This window comes from Carcharodon carcharias, chromosome 10 (genome assembly GCF_017639515.1).
Source record: "Carcharodon carcharias isolate sCarCar2 chromosome 10, sCarCar2.pri, whole genome shotgun sequence".
Classification (NCBI taxonomy): Eukaryota; Metazoa; Chordata; class Chondrichthyes; order Lamniformes; family Lamnidae; genus Carcharodon; species Carcharodon carcharias.
In genome coordinates, this window is record NC_054476.1 from 71166517 (window position 1) to 71180831 (window position 14315).

General features: G+C 43.3%; 1 protein-coding gene across 1 annotated transcript in view; it reads right to left on the reverse strand.

Annotated features, from left to right (window-relative positions):
* trpm5 (transient receptor potential cation channel, subfamily M, member 5) overlaps positions 1-14315 on the reverse strand; it is a 134464-nt gene that overhangs the window by 10558 nt on the left and 109591 nt on the right. The window contains exon 23 of the mRNA XM_041198375.1: positions 896-1074. Within this exon, the coding sequence (XP_041054309.1) occupies positions 896-1074 (179 nt within the window). The remainder of the gene's footprint in view (positions 1-895; positions 1075-14315) is intronic.

A 14315-nucleotide genomic window follows, 5' to 3' on the forward strand; every position in this document is an offset into this window, starting at 1 on the left:
GAGGAGGCTGTAACTTCGGGTTCCTGGCTGTGACATCAGATTTCTGAAAAGTCAGGCTTGTGACCTCAGGTTGCACAGGAAACACAAGTTGATTGAATCCAAAAAGAAAACATACAGAGCTCTCAGATCAGATTTTCACAGAAGCTCATAGGAAGGCTGTGGACTGTTGTGGATGTTGGACAGCTGCAAAGAATGAAAGGTAAAGACTGTTTTTAATAGGCCGGGCTAGTGAAATAGTTACTGATGTTGTTTCAGATATTGTGGGGGATCCACGCCATCAAGATTGCCATGAGCTGAGCTAAGAAGTTTGCCCTTTTGGCGGTGAGTGTATCTGTGGAACCTGGATAGAGTAAGGCTGCTGCCAGAGGTGACTAGAGGACCATATCCTGCATGAGGAAAAGAGCTGAACTCTATCTGTGGAAGACAGGGTTCTGAAGGACTGTATGGCTACATGTGATGCCATATGTGCTAAGGGGCTGCCCGTAATTTTGAGACCTATCTTTGTTGTCTTGGCTATTTAAAGTGTAACTTGCAATTTCTACTAAATACAATTTGCCTGTTTAATTTATGTTTGACAATAAAACCAAAATCAACATTATCTAAAGTGAAATCTTGTCCACAGGCTCCTTCCGTTGAGGCAGCTTCGCAAGTTCGGTTCTTTTAGGGGATTGGTCTCCACAGGGAATCATAACATTATCAAGATTAAGCCTACCTCTCAGCAGATTATACTCCATTCTGAAAGCTCTGAACTCTTAATTGTCACATGTCCGCTTAATCTCTCACATTCAGTAACGTTTCACAGCAAAAAGTGACATTAGGGCAAATTAATGGGTACCTTGGCACACGGGATCTCTTTCTGGCCTGTAGTGCACACGTCAGTAGGAGGGTCACTTACCAAAATGCTCCTGCTTGTGCTGAGGTTCTTTAATAAGCCCTCGAATGAAAAGGCTTAAGTGGCTGATGATGATGAAGGGTGGGGCCAGAGCTGGCCGGCTATGGTACTCAACGATTAGATTGTAGCGCTGGAATTTCCAGAATATATCTGTGTTTCCCTGAACAAGCTGGAAGGTATAACTGGAAGGGAAAGAAAGGCATTTAAATTGAAATCATCTAAAAATGATCAGCAATGCTGCACTCCAGTGCCATACTGTATATGCCACAAAAATTATGAATTTGCTTGGGTTGTGACCCTGGTGATTACAATGGGATCATACCCACCAATGCTCTCTGCTTTAGTAAGGTGGCAACTAGACACAAGAACCACTTCAGATGGCACCCACCTGCCTCCATGCCAATGGAAACTTGATCATTCACTTGTACAGGGAGAGGAGTTGTTGTCAAGCTTGAGAACTGCTCCAATCAAATGTGATGAAAGGAACAAAAACAGTTGTTTTGTCTTTTGGGTCCAGGTTGCTTGCTAGGGCTGGACCCCCTGGTGGTGTGGCTGCACTTGTGCACTTGCTGGTATGTTTGCTTCATTGGGCAATCATTGCACTGCTGGGTCCCTGCACTGCTGGGGCAGGAATGGAACTCTTAGCTTAAAAGTCCCTGGACCATCATTTGTCTTGAAAGGAGCAGATAAGTCAACAATAAAATCTTGAATTTATGTAGCAGCTTTAACATAGCAAAATATATCAATGAGCATTATCAATAAAAATGTTGACCCCAAATGACAGAAGGGAGTTATCAGGTCAGATGACCAAAACCAAAGGCAAAGAAGTAGATTTTATGGAGCATCTTAAATGACAAGAGATAGAGATGTGGTAATGTTTAGTGAGAGAATTCTACAGCTTGGGCCTAGGTAGCTGAAGAGACAGCTGCCAATAGTGGAGTAATTAAAATTGGAGATGCCCAAGATGCCAGAATTGGAAGAGAACTGAGATCTAACAATTGCAGGACTGGAGAGGGTTACCGAGAAAGGGAAGAGACTACTATCAACATCCTGGTGGTCACTATTGACCAGGAACTGAACTGGATTAGCCATATAGATACTGTGGCTACAAGAGCAGGTCAGAGGCTTGGAATCCAACGGTGAGCAGCTCACCTCCTGACTCCCCAAAGCCTGTCGATCATCTAGATGGCGCAAGTCAGGAGTGTGATGGAATACTCTCCACATGCCTGGATGAGTGCAGCTCCCACAACACTCAAAAAGCTTGACACCATCCAGGACAAAGCATCCTGCTTGATTGGCACCCCATCTACAAACATTCACTCCCTCCACTACCAATGCAGAGTGGCAGCAATGTGTACCATCTACAAGATGCACTGCAGAAACTCACCAAGGCTCCTTAAACAGCACCTTCCAAGCACATGACAAATACCACCTAGAAGGACAAAAGCAGCAGATACATGTGAACACCACCACCTGGAAGTTCCCCTCCAAGTCACTCACCATCCTGACTTGGAAATATATCACTGTTCCTTGACTGTCGCTGGGTCAAAATCCTGCAACTCCCCTCCTAACAGCACTGTGGGTGTACCTACACCACATGCACTGCAGCAGTTCACAAAGATGGCTCGCCACCATTTTCTCAAGGGCAATTAGTGATGGGCAGTAACTGCTGGCTTAGCCAGTGAAGCCTGCATCTCGTAAATGAATATTTTAAAAAAAGAGAGGTGTCATGGATGTATTTGAAAACAAGGATGAGGATTTACATATTGTCAGGACAGGAACCAGTGTCAGTCAGCAAGCAGCACAGGGGTGATGAGTGAACAGTATTTGGTGCTAGTTAAGATACAGGCAGCAGAATTTTGGATGACTACAATTTTATACAGGGTTGAAGGTGGGAGGCTAACCAGAAGAACATTGGAATGGTCAATCCAAATGTAACAAAGACATGAAGAAGAGTTTCACCAACAGATGAGGTCAGGCAGGGGTGGAGCCAGGTGATGTTACAGAGATGGAAGCAAGCAATCTCGGTGATGCTATGGGTGTGTGGTCAGAAGATCCTCTCTGGGTTAAACACAACAAGTTTGCAAACAGACTGGTTCAGCTTCAGACAATTACCAGGGAAAGGGATAGAGGTTAAAGGCAATGGCTTTGGTCTTCTCAATATTTTGTTAGAGGAACTTTTACCCATTCAATACTGCATGTTAACAACCAGTCTGACAATTTGGAGGGTGGAGGTGGGAGAGCTGAGGGTCATTGATGTACATGTAGAACCTGATGTTATGTTTTCATGTGATGTCACCAAAGGGTGAGAAATGGAAAGGGCCAAAGATAGATCCTTTGGGGGCACCAGAGGTAAAGGTGCAGGAGTGAGAATAGAAGCCATTGCAAGCAATACTCTGGTTACGATTAGTTAGATAATAGTGGAACCTAGCAAAGACAGTCCCACTTTGTTGGATCCCGAAGAAGAGGTATTGCAGGAGATTAATGTAGTCAACTGTGTCAAAGGCTGCAGACAGGATGAGGAAATATGGTTTACCATGGTCACAGTCAAGTAAAATGTAATTTGTGGCTTTGATAAGCGCCGTTCAGTAACTGTGGCAGGACCAGAACCTGATTGCAGGGATTCAAACATGGAATTATAGGAAAGATGGACATTCCTTTGGGAGCTGGCAACACATCCAAGGACTTTGGAGAGGAAAGGGAGGTTGAAGATGGGGTGGTAGTATGCAAGGACAGAGGGATCGAGGGTGTTTTTTTTTGAGAAGATGGGTGGTGACAGATTTGAAAGAGAGGGAGCCACTAGCATCAGCTAACATGGGGCTAGGAAGGGTGGGTTGGTGGTAAACTGTTTGAGAATAGGGTCGAGCGAACAGAAGGGGGTTTCGCAGACGATGTGTCAATGTGGAGGGCCCCAAGAAATGGCATAGACTTGATGGAACCAGGTCTCTACCATCGCCTTGGGATTGCACCAAAGATAAAACTGTGAGATCAATAGAGTCACTAAGGAATTCCAGGACCTGGGTCTTTATCTTCTGATTGCCAGACTGCCTGAAAGTGCCACTGCTAAACTTTCCACTTTGCTGCTGCTTGTGTGTACTGTCTATCTGATTACCAGCTAGGCTTTTGAAAAGTAAAATAGTTTGCACTGAAATAATTTCTTGTTAAGTTACCTAAATTAAATTTGTGTTTAAAGTTTCACTGCTGTGGCTGGTGTCACTACCTTGCAAACTGACCGTTGATGCAGCATTCCCCAGCAAAGGGGAAGACAACAAATATTCAATTTTTCTGGAATGAAATTCATCACAATGCAAAATCATTAATACATTTATCCTCTTAAATATTCTACAGGGTGTCAGATTTATCAGTGGAATCAGTTGCCTGCCCTTCTGCCAACTCTTGCATGTGTTGGGTGGTTTAGGAGTGGTAAGACAATGGCTGCAAGTTCCTCTCATTCCTTTGGCTCGTCCATGGTTTCCTTCAAGCACAGGGTCAAGGCTGATCACCCCAGTAATGGAATGCAAGGTGAAGAAGATGGCAGGAAAGGGGTAAGAAGTGGCGATGGACATTTTTGTTGCAGAGATGCCGAATTCAGGTATGCATGCTTTTTTATATCATGAAGAACCTCCAAGGGATGAAGTGCTTCACACGGCAGGGCACACACAAGATAGACCTGTATGAAGAACCTCCTTCACCTCACCTTATACTGCTGAACCGAATGTGCACAAGTAGATACGGACACACGCACAGACACACACACGGGGGTTAATTTTGACTTTGACTGCTATGATATGAACTGTCCATTATATGTCTCACCCAATTTTTACCTTCTATAAAGTATAACAGGCAGATGATCCAAAATCCCCCATTTGATACTATTGCCCAAAATCAAAATAATACCTAGGTCTATCCATTGGATTTATTTCAATGTTAGTAGTAACCTTTTAAAAAATCAATGAGTTAAAATAAAACCATCAAAGCATTGGCCAGAAAATTTAAGCCATGAGATGTTATTGGAGTTGAAGTTTATTTGCTGAGAAGTGTGTTTCCAATATATTGTTTTTCCCAAAGAAGCTAAATAATCAGTAACATTGACCTTACAAGCTAAAGTAGCATGTTATAAACAAGCTGACCAAGTTGCACTTCATAGAGTCATAGAGTTATACAGCACAGAAACAGGCCCTTCGGCCCATCGCTTCCATGTCGGCCATCAAGCACCTATCTATTCTAATCCATTTTCCAGCACTTGGTCCATAGCTCTGTATGCTATGGCATTTCAAGTGCTCATCTAAATACTTAAATGTTGTGAGGGTTCCTGCCTCTACCACCCCCTCAGGCAGTGTGCTCCAGATTACAACCACCCTTTGGGTGAAAAAGGTTTTCCTCAAATCCCCTCTAAACCTCCTGCCCCTTACTTTAAATCTATGCCCCCTAGTTATTAACCCCTTCACTAAATGGAAAAGTTTCTTCCTATCTACCCTATCTATGTGCCTCATAATTTTGTATACCTCTATCAGGTACCCACTCAGCCTTCTCTGCTCTAAGGAAAACAACTCCAGGGGGTGGGTGGGGGGGGAAGTGAGGGTGAGGAAGAGAAGTGGAGGGGGGTGGTGTGGTTGTAGGGACAAGCAAGCAGTGATAGGAGCAGATAATCAAAAGATGTCACAGACTAAAGAACAAAAGAACACAGAGGTGTTGAAGTTGGTGATATTATCTAAACGAATATGCTAACTAAGAATGGATGGTAGGGCACTCAAGGTATAGCTCTAGTGGGGGTTGGGGGGCATAAAAGATTTAAAAATAATGGAAATAGGAGGGAAAAGAAAAATCTATATATATTATTGGAAAAAAAAACAAAGGGAGGGGGAAGAACCAGAAAGGGGGTGGGAATGGAGGAGGGAGTTCAAGATCTAAAGTTGTTGAATTCAATATTCAGTCCGGAAGGCTGTAAAGTGCCTAGTCGGAAGATGAGGTGCTGTTCCTCCAGTTTGCGTTGGGCTTCACTGGAACAATGCAGCAAGCCAAGGACAGACATGTGGGCAAGAGAGCAGGGTGGAGTGTTAAAATGGCAAGCGACAGGGAGGTTTGGGTCATTCTTGCGAACAGACCGCAGGTGTTCTGCAAAGCGGTCGCCCAGTTTACGTTTGGTCTCTCCAATGTAGAGGAGACCACATTGGGAGCAACAAATGCAGTAGACTAAGTTGGGGGAAATGCAAGTGAAATCTGCTTCACTTGAAAGGAGTGTTTGGGCCCTTGGACGGTGAGGAGACAGGAAGTGAAGGGGCAGGTGTTGCATCTTTTGCATGGGCATGGGGAGATGCCATAGGTGGGGGTTGAGGAGTAGGGGGTGATGGAGGAGTGGACCAGGGTGTCCCGGAGGGAACGATCCCAATGGAATGCCGCCGGTGGGGTGAAGGGAAGATGTGTTTGGTGGTGGCATCATGCTGGAGTTGGCGGAGATGGCGGAGGATGATCCTTTGAATGCGGAGGCTGGTGGGGTGATAAGTGAGGACAAGGGGGACCCTATCATGTTTCTGGGAGGGAGAAGAAGGCATGAGGGCGGATGCGCGGGAGATGGGCCGGACACGGTTGAGGGCCCTGTCAACCACCATGGGTGGAAAACCTCGGTTAAGGAAGAAGGAGGACATGTCAGAGGAACTGCTTTTGAAGGTAGCATCATCAGAACAGATGCGATGGAGGCGAAGGAACCGAGAGAATGGGATGGAGTCCTTACAGGAAGCGGGGTGTGAGGAGCTGTAGTCGAGGTAGCTGTGGGAGTCGGTAGGCTTGTAATGGATATTGGTGGACAGTCTATCACCAGAGATTGAGACAGAGACGTCAAGGAAGGGAAGGGAAGTGTCAGAGATGGACCACGTGAAAATGATGGAGGGGTGGAGATTGGAAGCAAAATTAATAAATTTTTCCAAGTCCCGACGAGAGCATGAAGCAGCACCCATATAATCATCGATGTACCGGAGAAAGAGTTATGGGAGGGGGCTGGAGTAGGACTGGAACAAGGAACATTCCACATACCCCATAAAGAGACAGGCATAGCCACACCTTTTATTTGGAGGAAGTGAGAGGAGTTGAAGGAGAAATTGTTCAGTGTGAGAACAAGTTCAGCCAGACGGAGGAGAGGGATTGTTCGGGCCTCTGTTCGAGGAAGAAACTAAGGGCCTTCAGACCATCCTGGTGGGGGGTGGAGGTTTAGAGGGATTGGACGTCCGTGGTAAAGAGGAAGCAGTTAGGGCCAGGGAACTGGAAATTGTTGATGTAACGTAAGGTGTCAGAGGAATCACGGATGTAGGTAGGAAGGGACTGGACAAGGGGAGAGAGAAGGGAGTCAAGATAATGAGAAATGAGTTCCATGGGGCAGGTGCAAGCTGACACGATCGCTCTACCGGGACAGTCCTGTTTATGGATTTTGGGTAGGAGGTAGAAGTGGGCCGTCCGAGGTTGGGCGACTATCAAGTTGGAAGATGTGGAAGGAAGATCCCCATAGGAGATGAGGTCAGTGACAGTCCTGGAAATAATGGCTTGATGTTCAGTGGTGGGGTCATGGTCCAGGGAGAGGTAGGAGGAAGTGTCTGCGAGTTGATGCTCAGCCTCCGCGAGGTAGAGGTCAGTGCGCCAGACAACAACAGCACCACCCTTGTCAGTGGGTTGGATGACAATGTCAGGGTTGGACCTGAGAAAACGGAGTGCAGTAAGTTCAGAAAGAGACAGATTAGAATGGGTGAGAGGAGCAGAGAAATTGAGACGACTAATGTCGTGCCGACAGTTCTCAATGAAAAGATCAAGAGAAGGTAAGAATCCAGATGGAGGGGTCCAGGTGGAGGGAGAATATTGGAGGTGGGTAAAAGGATCCGTTGAACGGGGAGAGGACTCCTGCCCGAAGAAGTGAGCACGGAGATGAAGACGGCGGAAGAAGAGTTCAGCATCATGCCGAGCGTGAAATTCATTGAGATGAGGGCATAAGGGTATGAAACTAAATCCTTTGCTGAGCACTGAACGTTCAGCGTCGGAGAGGGGAAGGTCAGGGGATATAGTGAATACATGGCTGGGGCTGGGATTGGAAGATGGGGTGGGGACGGAGGGACAGGCAGGGGTGGAGGGTCCTAGATGGGTGTTGGTGTCGATGAGTTGTTGGAGCTTGCGTTCCTTAGCACTTGAGAGAAAGAAAAAGTTTCTTGTTGAGGCGTTGAATGAGACGAAGAATAAATGAGACTGGGGTCACGCGCAGCTTTGAAAAAGGGTACGGCGGTGCTGCTGGAGGGAGAGGTCGAGTGTGTTCATATGGCGGCACATGGCACTGAGTGTGGATCTCAAAATGTGACGGGAACAGCAGTCCGAGAAACATTTTATGTCCCGGAGATACCTGTAATCCTGGGTGGGTTTGAAACAAGAGGGATGGAATTTCAGTTGAAATCCACATGGGGTAAGTTGGAGACGGAGACAGTCACTGAGAAAGGAGGTGTGGCTGTGGAAGCGGGTTTTAGTAAACACCTTGCCAAACACCAGGAGAGAAATGGAAAGCAATGAAGGTGAACAAGGCAAAAGAGAGGTCGGAAATCTTGTCGCAGAAACGAACAAAATTTCTTCAAGGTAGGCATTTCTTGAAGAGCAGTGGCAGTCAATTAAACAAAGAGATAAAAACAAAAATATTTAAACAAAAAATAAAAAGGAAGGGGGAAGAAACAGAAAGGGGGTGGGATGGAGGAGGGAGTTCAAGATCTAAAGTTGTTGAATTCAATATTCAGTCCGGAAGGCTGTAAAGTGCCTAGTCGGAAGATGAGGTGCTGTTCCTCCAGTTTGCGTTGGGCTTTACTGGAACAATGCAACCACACCATCCCCCTCCACTTCTCTCCCCCTACCCAACCACCAACAGGCCAGCACATTTTGTTAATACTTTTATATCATCTCCCTCTGGCATTGAACAGGATGTAACTCAAAGTTACAAAATAGAGTCTCAGCAGAATTGCTCCAGGCGCATTGTTCAAAAAGTTCAGGGGTCCAACACTTTAGGTCATATGTAGAGTGCATTTAACTTCCTGATTTTATTTGGTACCACTTATAACTGATCCTTCCTTACTTAGTCCACAAGCATAGTATTAATAATGAAAAGTGCTCACACATTGAAAAACTCACCAGCAAAAATAGCTCATTCAGGCATGGGAATGAAAACAAAAATTAGATAGCTCTCTCTGATCATACTGGAGCATGTTGACTGGATTCACATCCCAATGCAGGCTCTTCCTCCTGCTCCTCTCCAAATAAACTTCAAAGTCCCCACAAAAATCAGGTCACCTTTGTCACGAAGCTATTAATGTATATAATGTTATTGGAAATTATTTTTTTAAAATTACTGGTTTAGTCTGTGGGTGTGTCTGTGTGTGTTTTAATTGGATTAAAACCAGCTAGTCTGGGTGCTTTGATATATAGTAGTTTTGAGATGTAAACACAGAGGAAGAGGACATTTGCATTTTGTTGAATAGAGTATTCAAAGACTAGTGGTGAAATCTTGCACCTAGCTAGGAGAGACCGATCAATGTTCATATTACTAATAAAATTAGCACAATGAAAGGGGTTTCATTGTTAGAAGAGGTGGAGGTCAAAGGATCTGACAATACAATGAGAATTTGCATTCAAAGGGGAGTGCTGGGTATAACAGAAGGCAGTTTTGTGTGTGCAGGGCAGAGGCATGTAAGATCAAAGCAGCTGTAAGCCTACAGAGGAACCAAAGTGAAGGGAACCTCATTTTGAATTTGTAAGGTGAAAATCATTTGCCTGGTGTCTGTTTAAAGCCAGCTTTAGTGGAGATTAATTTGGGAATTTGTTAGAAGTAATGATAGTAGTACTTTGTAGTCATGTGTATATGTTTAACATGCGTAAATTAATAAATGTCTCATGTAGTTTGACATAAAAACCTTTTGAGAACTGGTGGTCTTATTCCTGAATTTAGAACTGCAGCTCAAAACATACCACTTGAAAATATAAGTTATGACAGTTGTTTAAAGTTTCCCTCTGGGATTTTAAATAACAGCCTTTACCAACTGCTATGTCATAATAATTGGGGCCTCTAGTGGGATAAAAATATTTCTAATTCCTTGATTGGTTTGGAATTGGTGAATTTTAAGCTTACGAGTATGAGAAGCACTTTGAATTCAGCAGTTGGTGAAGAATTATAGAAGTGATGAGACTGCAGGATGGCTTTGGCAATTGCTAAGACTTGCCTGGGAGTAGAAGATATAACTCTGATTGGGTTAGGAAAAATAACCAAAAGTAAGCTAACAGAGATGGCAGATAAGTTAAAACTGGGGTTACCTGAGGGTGCTAGGAAATCAGATATAAAATAAAATTATAGCACAGCATCTACAGTTGGAAGTGAAACCTGACACTAGTGAGTCACAGCTGGAGGTAGTGAGACTTCAGTTACAAATGAAGAAGCTTGAATGTGAACAAGCAAAGGAACTGAAAAAACTTGAATTAGAAGCAAAGGATAGAGAAATGGCTTTTAAAACGGAACAGGTAGAAAGGCAGGAGAGAGAAAGAAAACAGGAAAGGGAATTAGAAATTGTGAAGATAGAGAAGGAGGAAAGAGAAAAAGAGAGAGAATTCCAACTCAAAATGTTGGCAGTTAAAAAAGAGACGCCAGTAGGTGAGGAAGGACTTAACTCCAGAGTAGAACCCAGTGGGGAGATGTTTAAATTTGTACAAGCTCTTCCAAAATTTGAGGAAAAAGATATTGAAGCATTCTTTATTTCATTTGAGAAGCTAGCTAAACAGTTGAAATGGTCACAGGAAAACTGGATGTTATGATTACAGTCTAAGGTAGTGAGTAGGGCGCATGCGGTATATGCTTCGCTATCAGAAGAAATGTCGGTGAATTATGATGTGGTGAAAAAGGCTATTTTGAGTGCGTATGAGACAGAAATTTGGGAATATAAGAAAACAGTCTGGGCAAACATATATTGAGTTTCAAAGAGTAAAACAAAGTAATTTTGACTGGTGGATACAGGCGTTAAAAATAGAGGCAACCTATGCAGCTCTTAGAGAAGTGACTGTTTTGGAAGAATTTAAAGATTCAATCCCTTCGGTAGCGAGAACTCATCTGGGGGAACAGAGGGTAGATTCCATAAGACAAGCAGCAGAGATAGCTGATGATTATGAGTTAGTTCATAGAGCTAAACCCTTTTCTCGTCACCCTTTCAAATTGGAAAAGGATAAAAAGTGGGAAGGTAAAAGGAAGGTAGGTAGTCAGGGAAGAGAAAGGAGAAGTTGGAAGTTCCCAGGAAGTTTTCTCTCATAATAAAAAAGGTGCTGAAGGTAGAAGTGACATTCGAAAATTGAGGTGTTTTCATTGTAATAAAGTGGAGCACATGAAGCCAGTCTGTTGGAAATTGCAGGAAACATCTGTTGGAATTGTTGGGGTACAGAAAAGTTCTGGAAGTAAAGGTGCTGTGGGTTCTGAGGTTCAGGTAGAGGAGAAACCAGTGGTTTGTGTACAAGTGAAATGGAGAATCAGTGACAGGTAAAGAAGTGGGAATGTGTTCACAGTTTACTCAAGAGAATTCTGAGGAGCAGGTTGCAGAAATGTTTAAAGACTTTGGGAAAAATTTTCCCCCAGTTGGGGGGGGGAAGTGCGGGCGCAGGCAGGCGCGTCTCTGAGCAGGACACCACCATTTTACATAGGTGGGCCAGTTAAGGCCCGTCCAGTGTGACGTCTGCCAGGAAGCGCTATGCGCGCTCTGTGTGGGCCAGGGGGATTCCCTCAGCTGGGAGTGCACTCTTTCGTGTATGCGCACAAAAGAGTGCACAGATCTCCCTGAGGCTAAGTGCTGCCTCAGGGAGATTGGCTCGGAATTGAAATTTGTAATGTAAATGATTTTAAAAAAATTTCACTGACATGTCCCTTCATGTGACATGTCCATAACTTTTATTGAAACCTTTAATAAAAATGTAAATACCCTCATGAAACCTCATCCTGCCCATGGATTTTTCTGAAGCCTGCCAAGGCTCCTAGCCTGCTCGCCAACCTTAAAGTTGGATGGCCAGGTCCATTAATGACTTTAATTAGTTTTGCAATGGCCTCAATAGGCCGATGACAGGTCGGCGGGCACGCAGCTGCGTCCCTGCCAACCTGAAAATGGAAATGATGCGTGGTGATGTTGGGAGTTTCACCTGACATTATCCTGCATCATTTTATGTGTCAGCAAATGGGTCCCGCCCCCCCGCTCGCTGACCAGAAGATCCTGTCCTTGGTGTGTGAAGGAAAAGTCTTTCTATATGTATAGGGTGGAGTAGGTAAAGTAGTTAAAATTTTAAGAGACACTAGGACTAGTCAATCCTTACTGTTTTGGGATGGTGATATTTGTTGTTCAAAGGGAGCATTGTAGGACCAGCTAATAATAAGTGGGGTTCATGGAGATGCTAAATCTATTCCATTGTGGAAGGTAAATTTAAAGAGCAAATGGAAGACTGGTGAAATTATAGTTGGAGTGGTGGAAAAATTGCCCATTGCAGTGGTTCAATTTATTCTGGGTAATCATATAGCTGGATTACAAATATGGGTGATGCCTGTGGTGGTTGAGCAGCCTGTAGAAGTGTTTTCAATAGAGGTGTTACAGAAGGAACATCCTGGATTGTTTCCTGATTGTGTTGTAACGAGATCAAAGGCTTATAGGGAAGAACAAGAAAAACGAGAAAGGCAGTCAGTTCAAAGGCAAGAAGTGGTGTCGAAATCCAATTATCTGGCACTGTATTTGATAACATTGTTCAGAAGGAAGGAATACAGGACAATTCAGTTGATGTGTTTAACTCAAGGAAGTTAGTGGAGTTACAGAAAAATGATTTGCAATTAAAGCAGTTATGTCTGAAAGCTTATTCAGAAACAGAAGCAAAATATATTCCAGTTTGTTATTATCTTCGGGGAGATATTTTGATGAGAAAGTGGAGATCAGATCATATTTCATCAAATGAAAGCTGGAGGGAGGTGCATCAGATTGTTATCCCATATATAAATGAGATTCTGAGGATTGCTCATGAAATTCCAATGGGGGGACATTTAGGAATTAGGAAAACACAGGAAAGGATAGAAGTTTTTTTTTGACCAGGATTGCATAGGAATGTAGTCACGTTCTGTAGAACTTGTCATACATGTCAAATAACAGGAAAATCACAAGCAGTGATTAAGTTGGCGCCTTTAACCCCAATACCAGCATTTGAAGAACCTTTTAGCAGTGTCATGGATTGATTGTGTAGGACCCCTCCCTAAGACTAAAAGGGGAAATCAGTATTTACTGACAAAAATGGATGTGTCTACCAGAGAAAGTTCTAGCTTTGTTACCAGTACTAGGTGATTCATTAAATGCAAGATTTAGTAGGCCTAATTGGATTGAAAAGAAACTGAGTGAAATAAATTATTTAATAAATAGTCCAGATAGAAGAAAGAAGCAGAAGGTGTGTCATGTAAATATGCTTAAAAAGTACTTTGACAGGGAAGACGAACAAAAAGAAGTATTAGTGATCATGGATGATGAGAAAGAAGTAGAAGTGCAGGAAACTGAAGTTGGTTTCCTTGAATCAAATTGGATAATGAGGGGGTGCTTGATAATTTAAATGTGATGTTGAGTTACCTTCCAAGCAAGTGTCAGTGATTTGGAAAAGCTATTGCAGTCACAAAAACCTATTTGTGCAAATAAATTGGGAAAGATACATTTAGCTATACATAATGTATGTATAGAAATTTCATCTTCAATAAGGCAACATCCTTATAGATTAAATCCGGCAAAGTTATCGCAAGTATAAAAAGAAATTGATTTCATGCTTCAAAATGATTTTTATTGCAGTAACTGCAGTTTGCTTATTGTGCTGGTACCAAAACTGGATGGAACACAAAGACTGTGTGGACTATCGAAAGGTAAATGCAGCAACAAAAGCAGATTCATATCCTATACCATGGTTGGAAAATTGCATTAAGAAAGTGGGATAATTGAAATTTATCACCAAGATTGACTTGCTAAAAGGATATTCGCAGGTACCGTTGTCGAAGAGAGCAAAGAAGATATCAGCCTTTGTAACACCAAGTGGACTATATCAGTTTAAAGTCAGAATGTACCTGCGACATTTCAAAAATTGACAAAGTAATTGCAGGACTAAGCAATTGTGCTGTTTATATTGATGATCTAATTGTCTTCAGTCAGACATGGGAGGAGCATTTACAGCATCTGGAAAAATTATTTACTGGACGACAAGAAGCTAATTTGGTGATGAACTTGGCTAAAAGTGAATTTGCAAAAGCGTAAGTTATGTATCTAGGCCATACCATTGGGCATGTAAGGTGGCTCTGAGAGATGCGAAAGTCAAGGCTATCGTGAATTTCCCAGTGCCTAAAACAAAACGAGAAGTTTTGAGATTCCTGGGCATG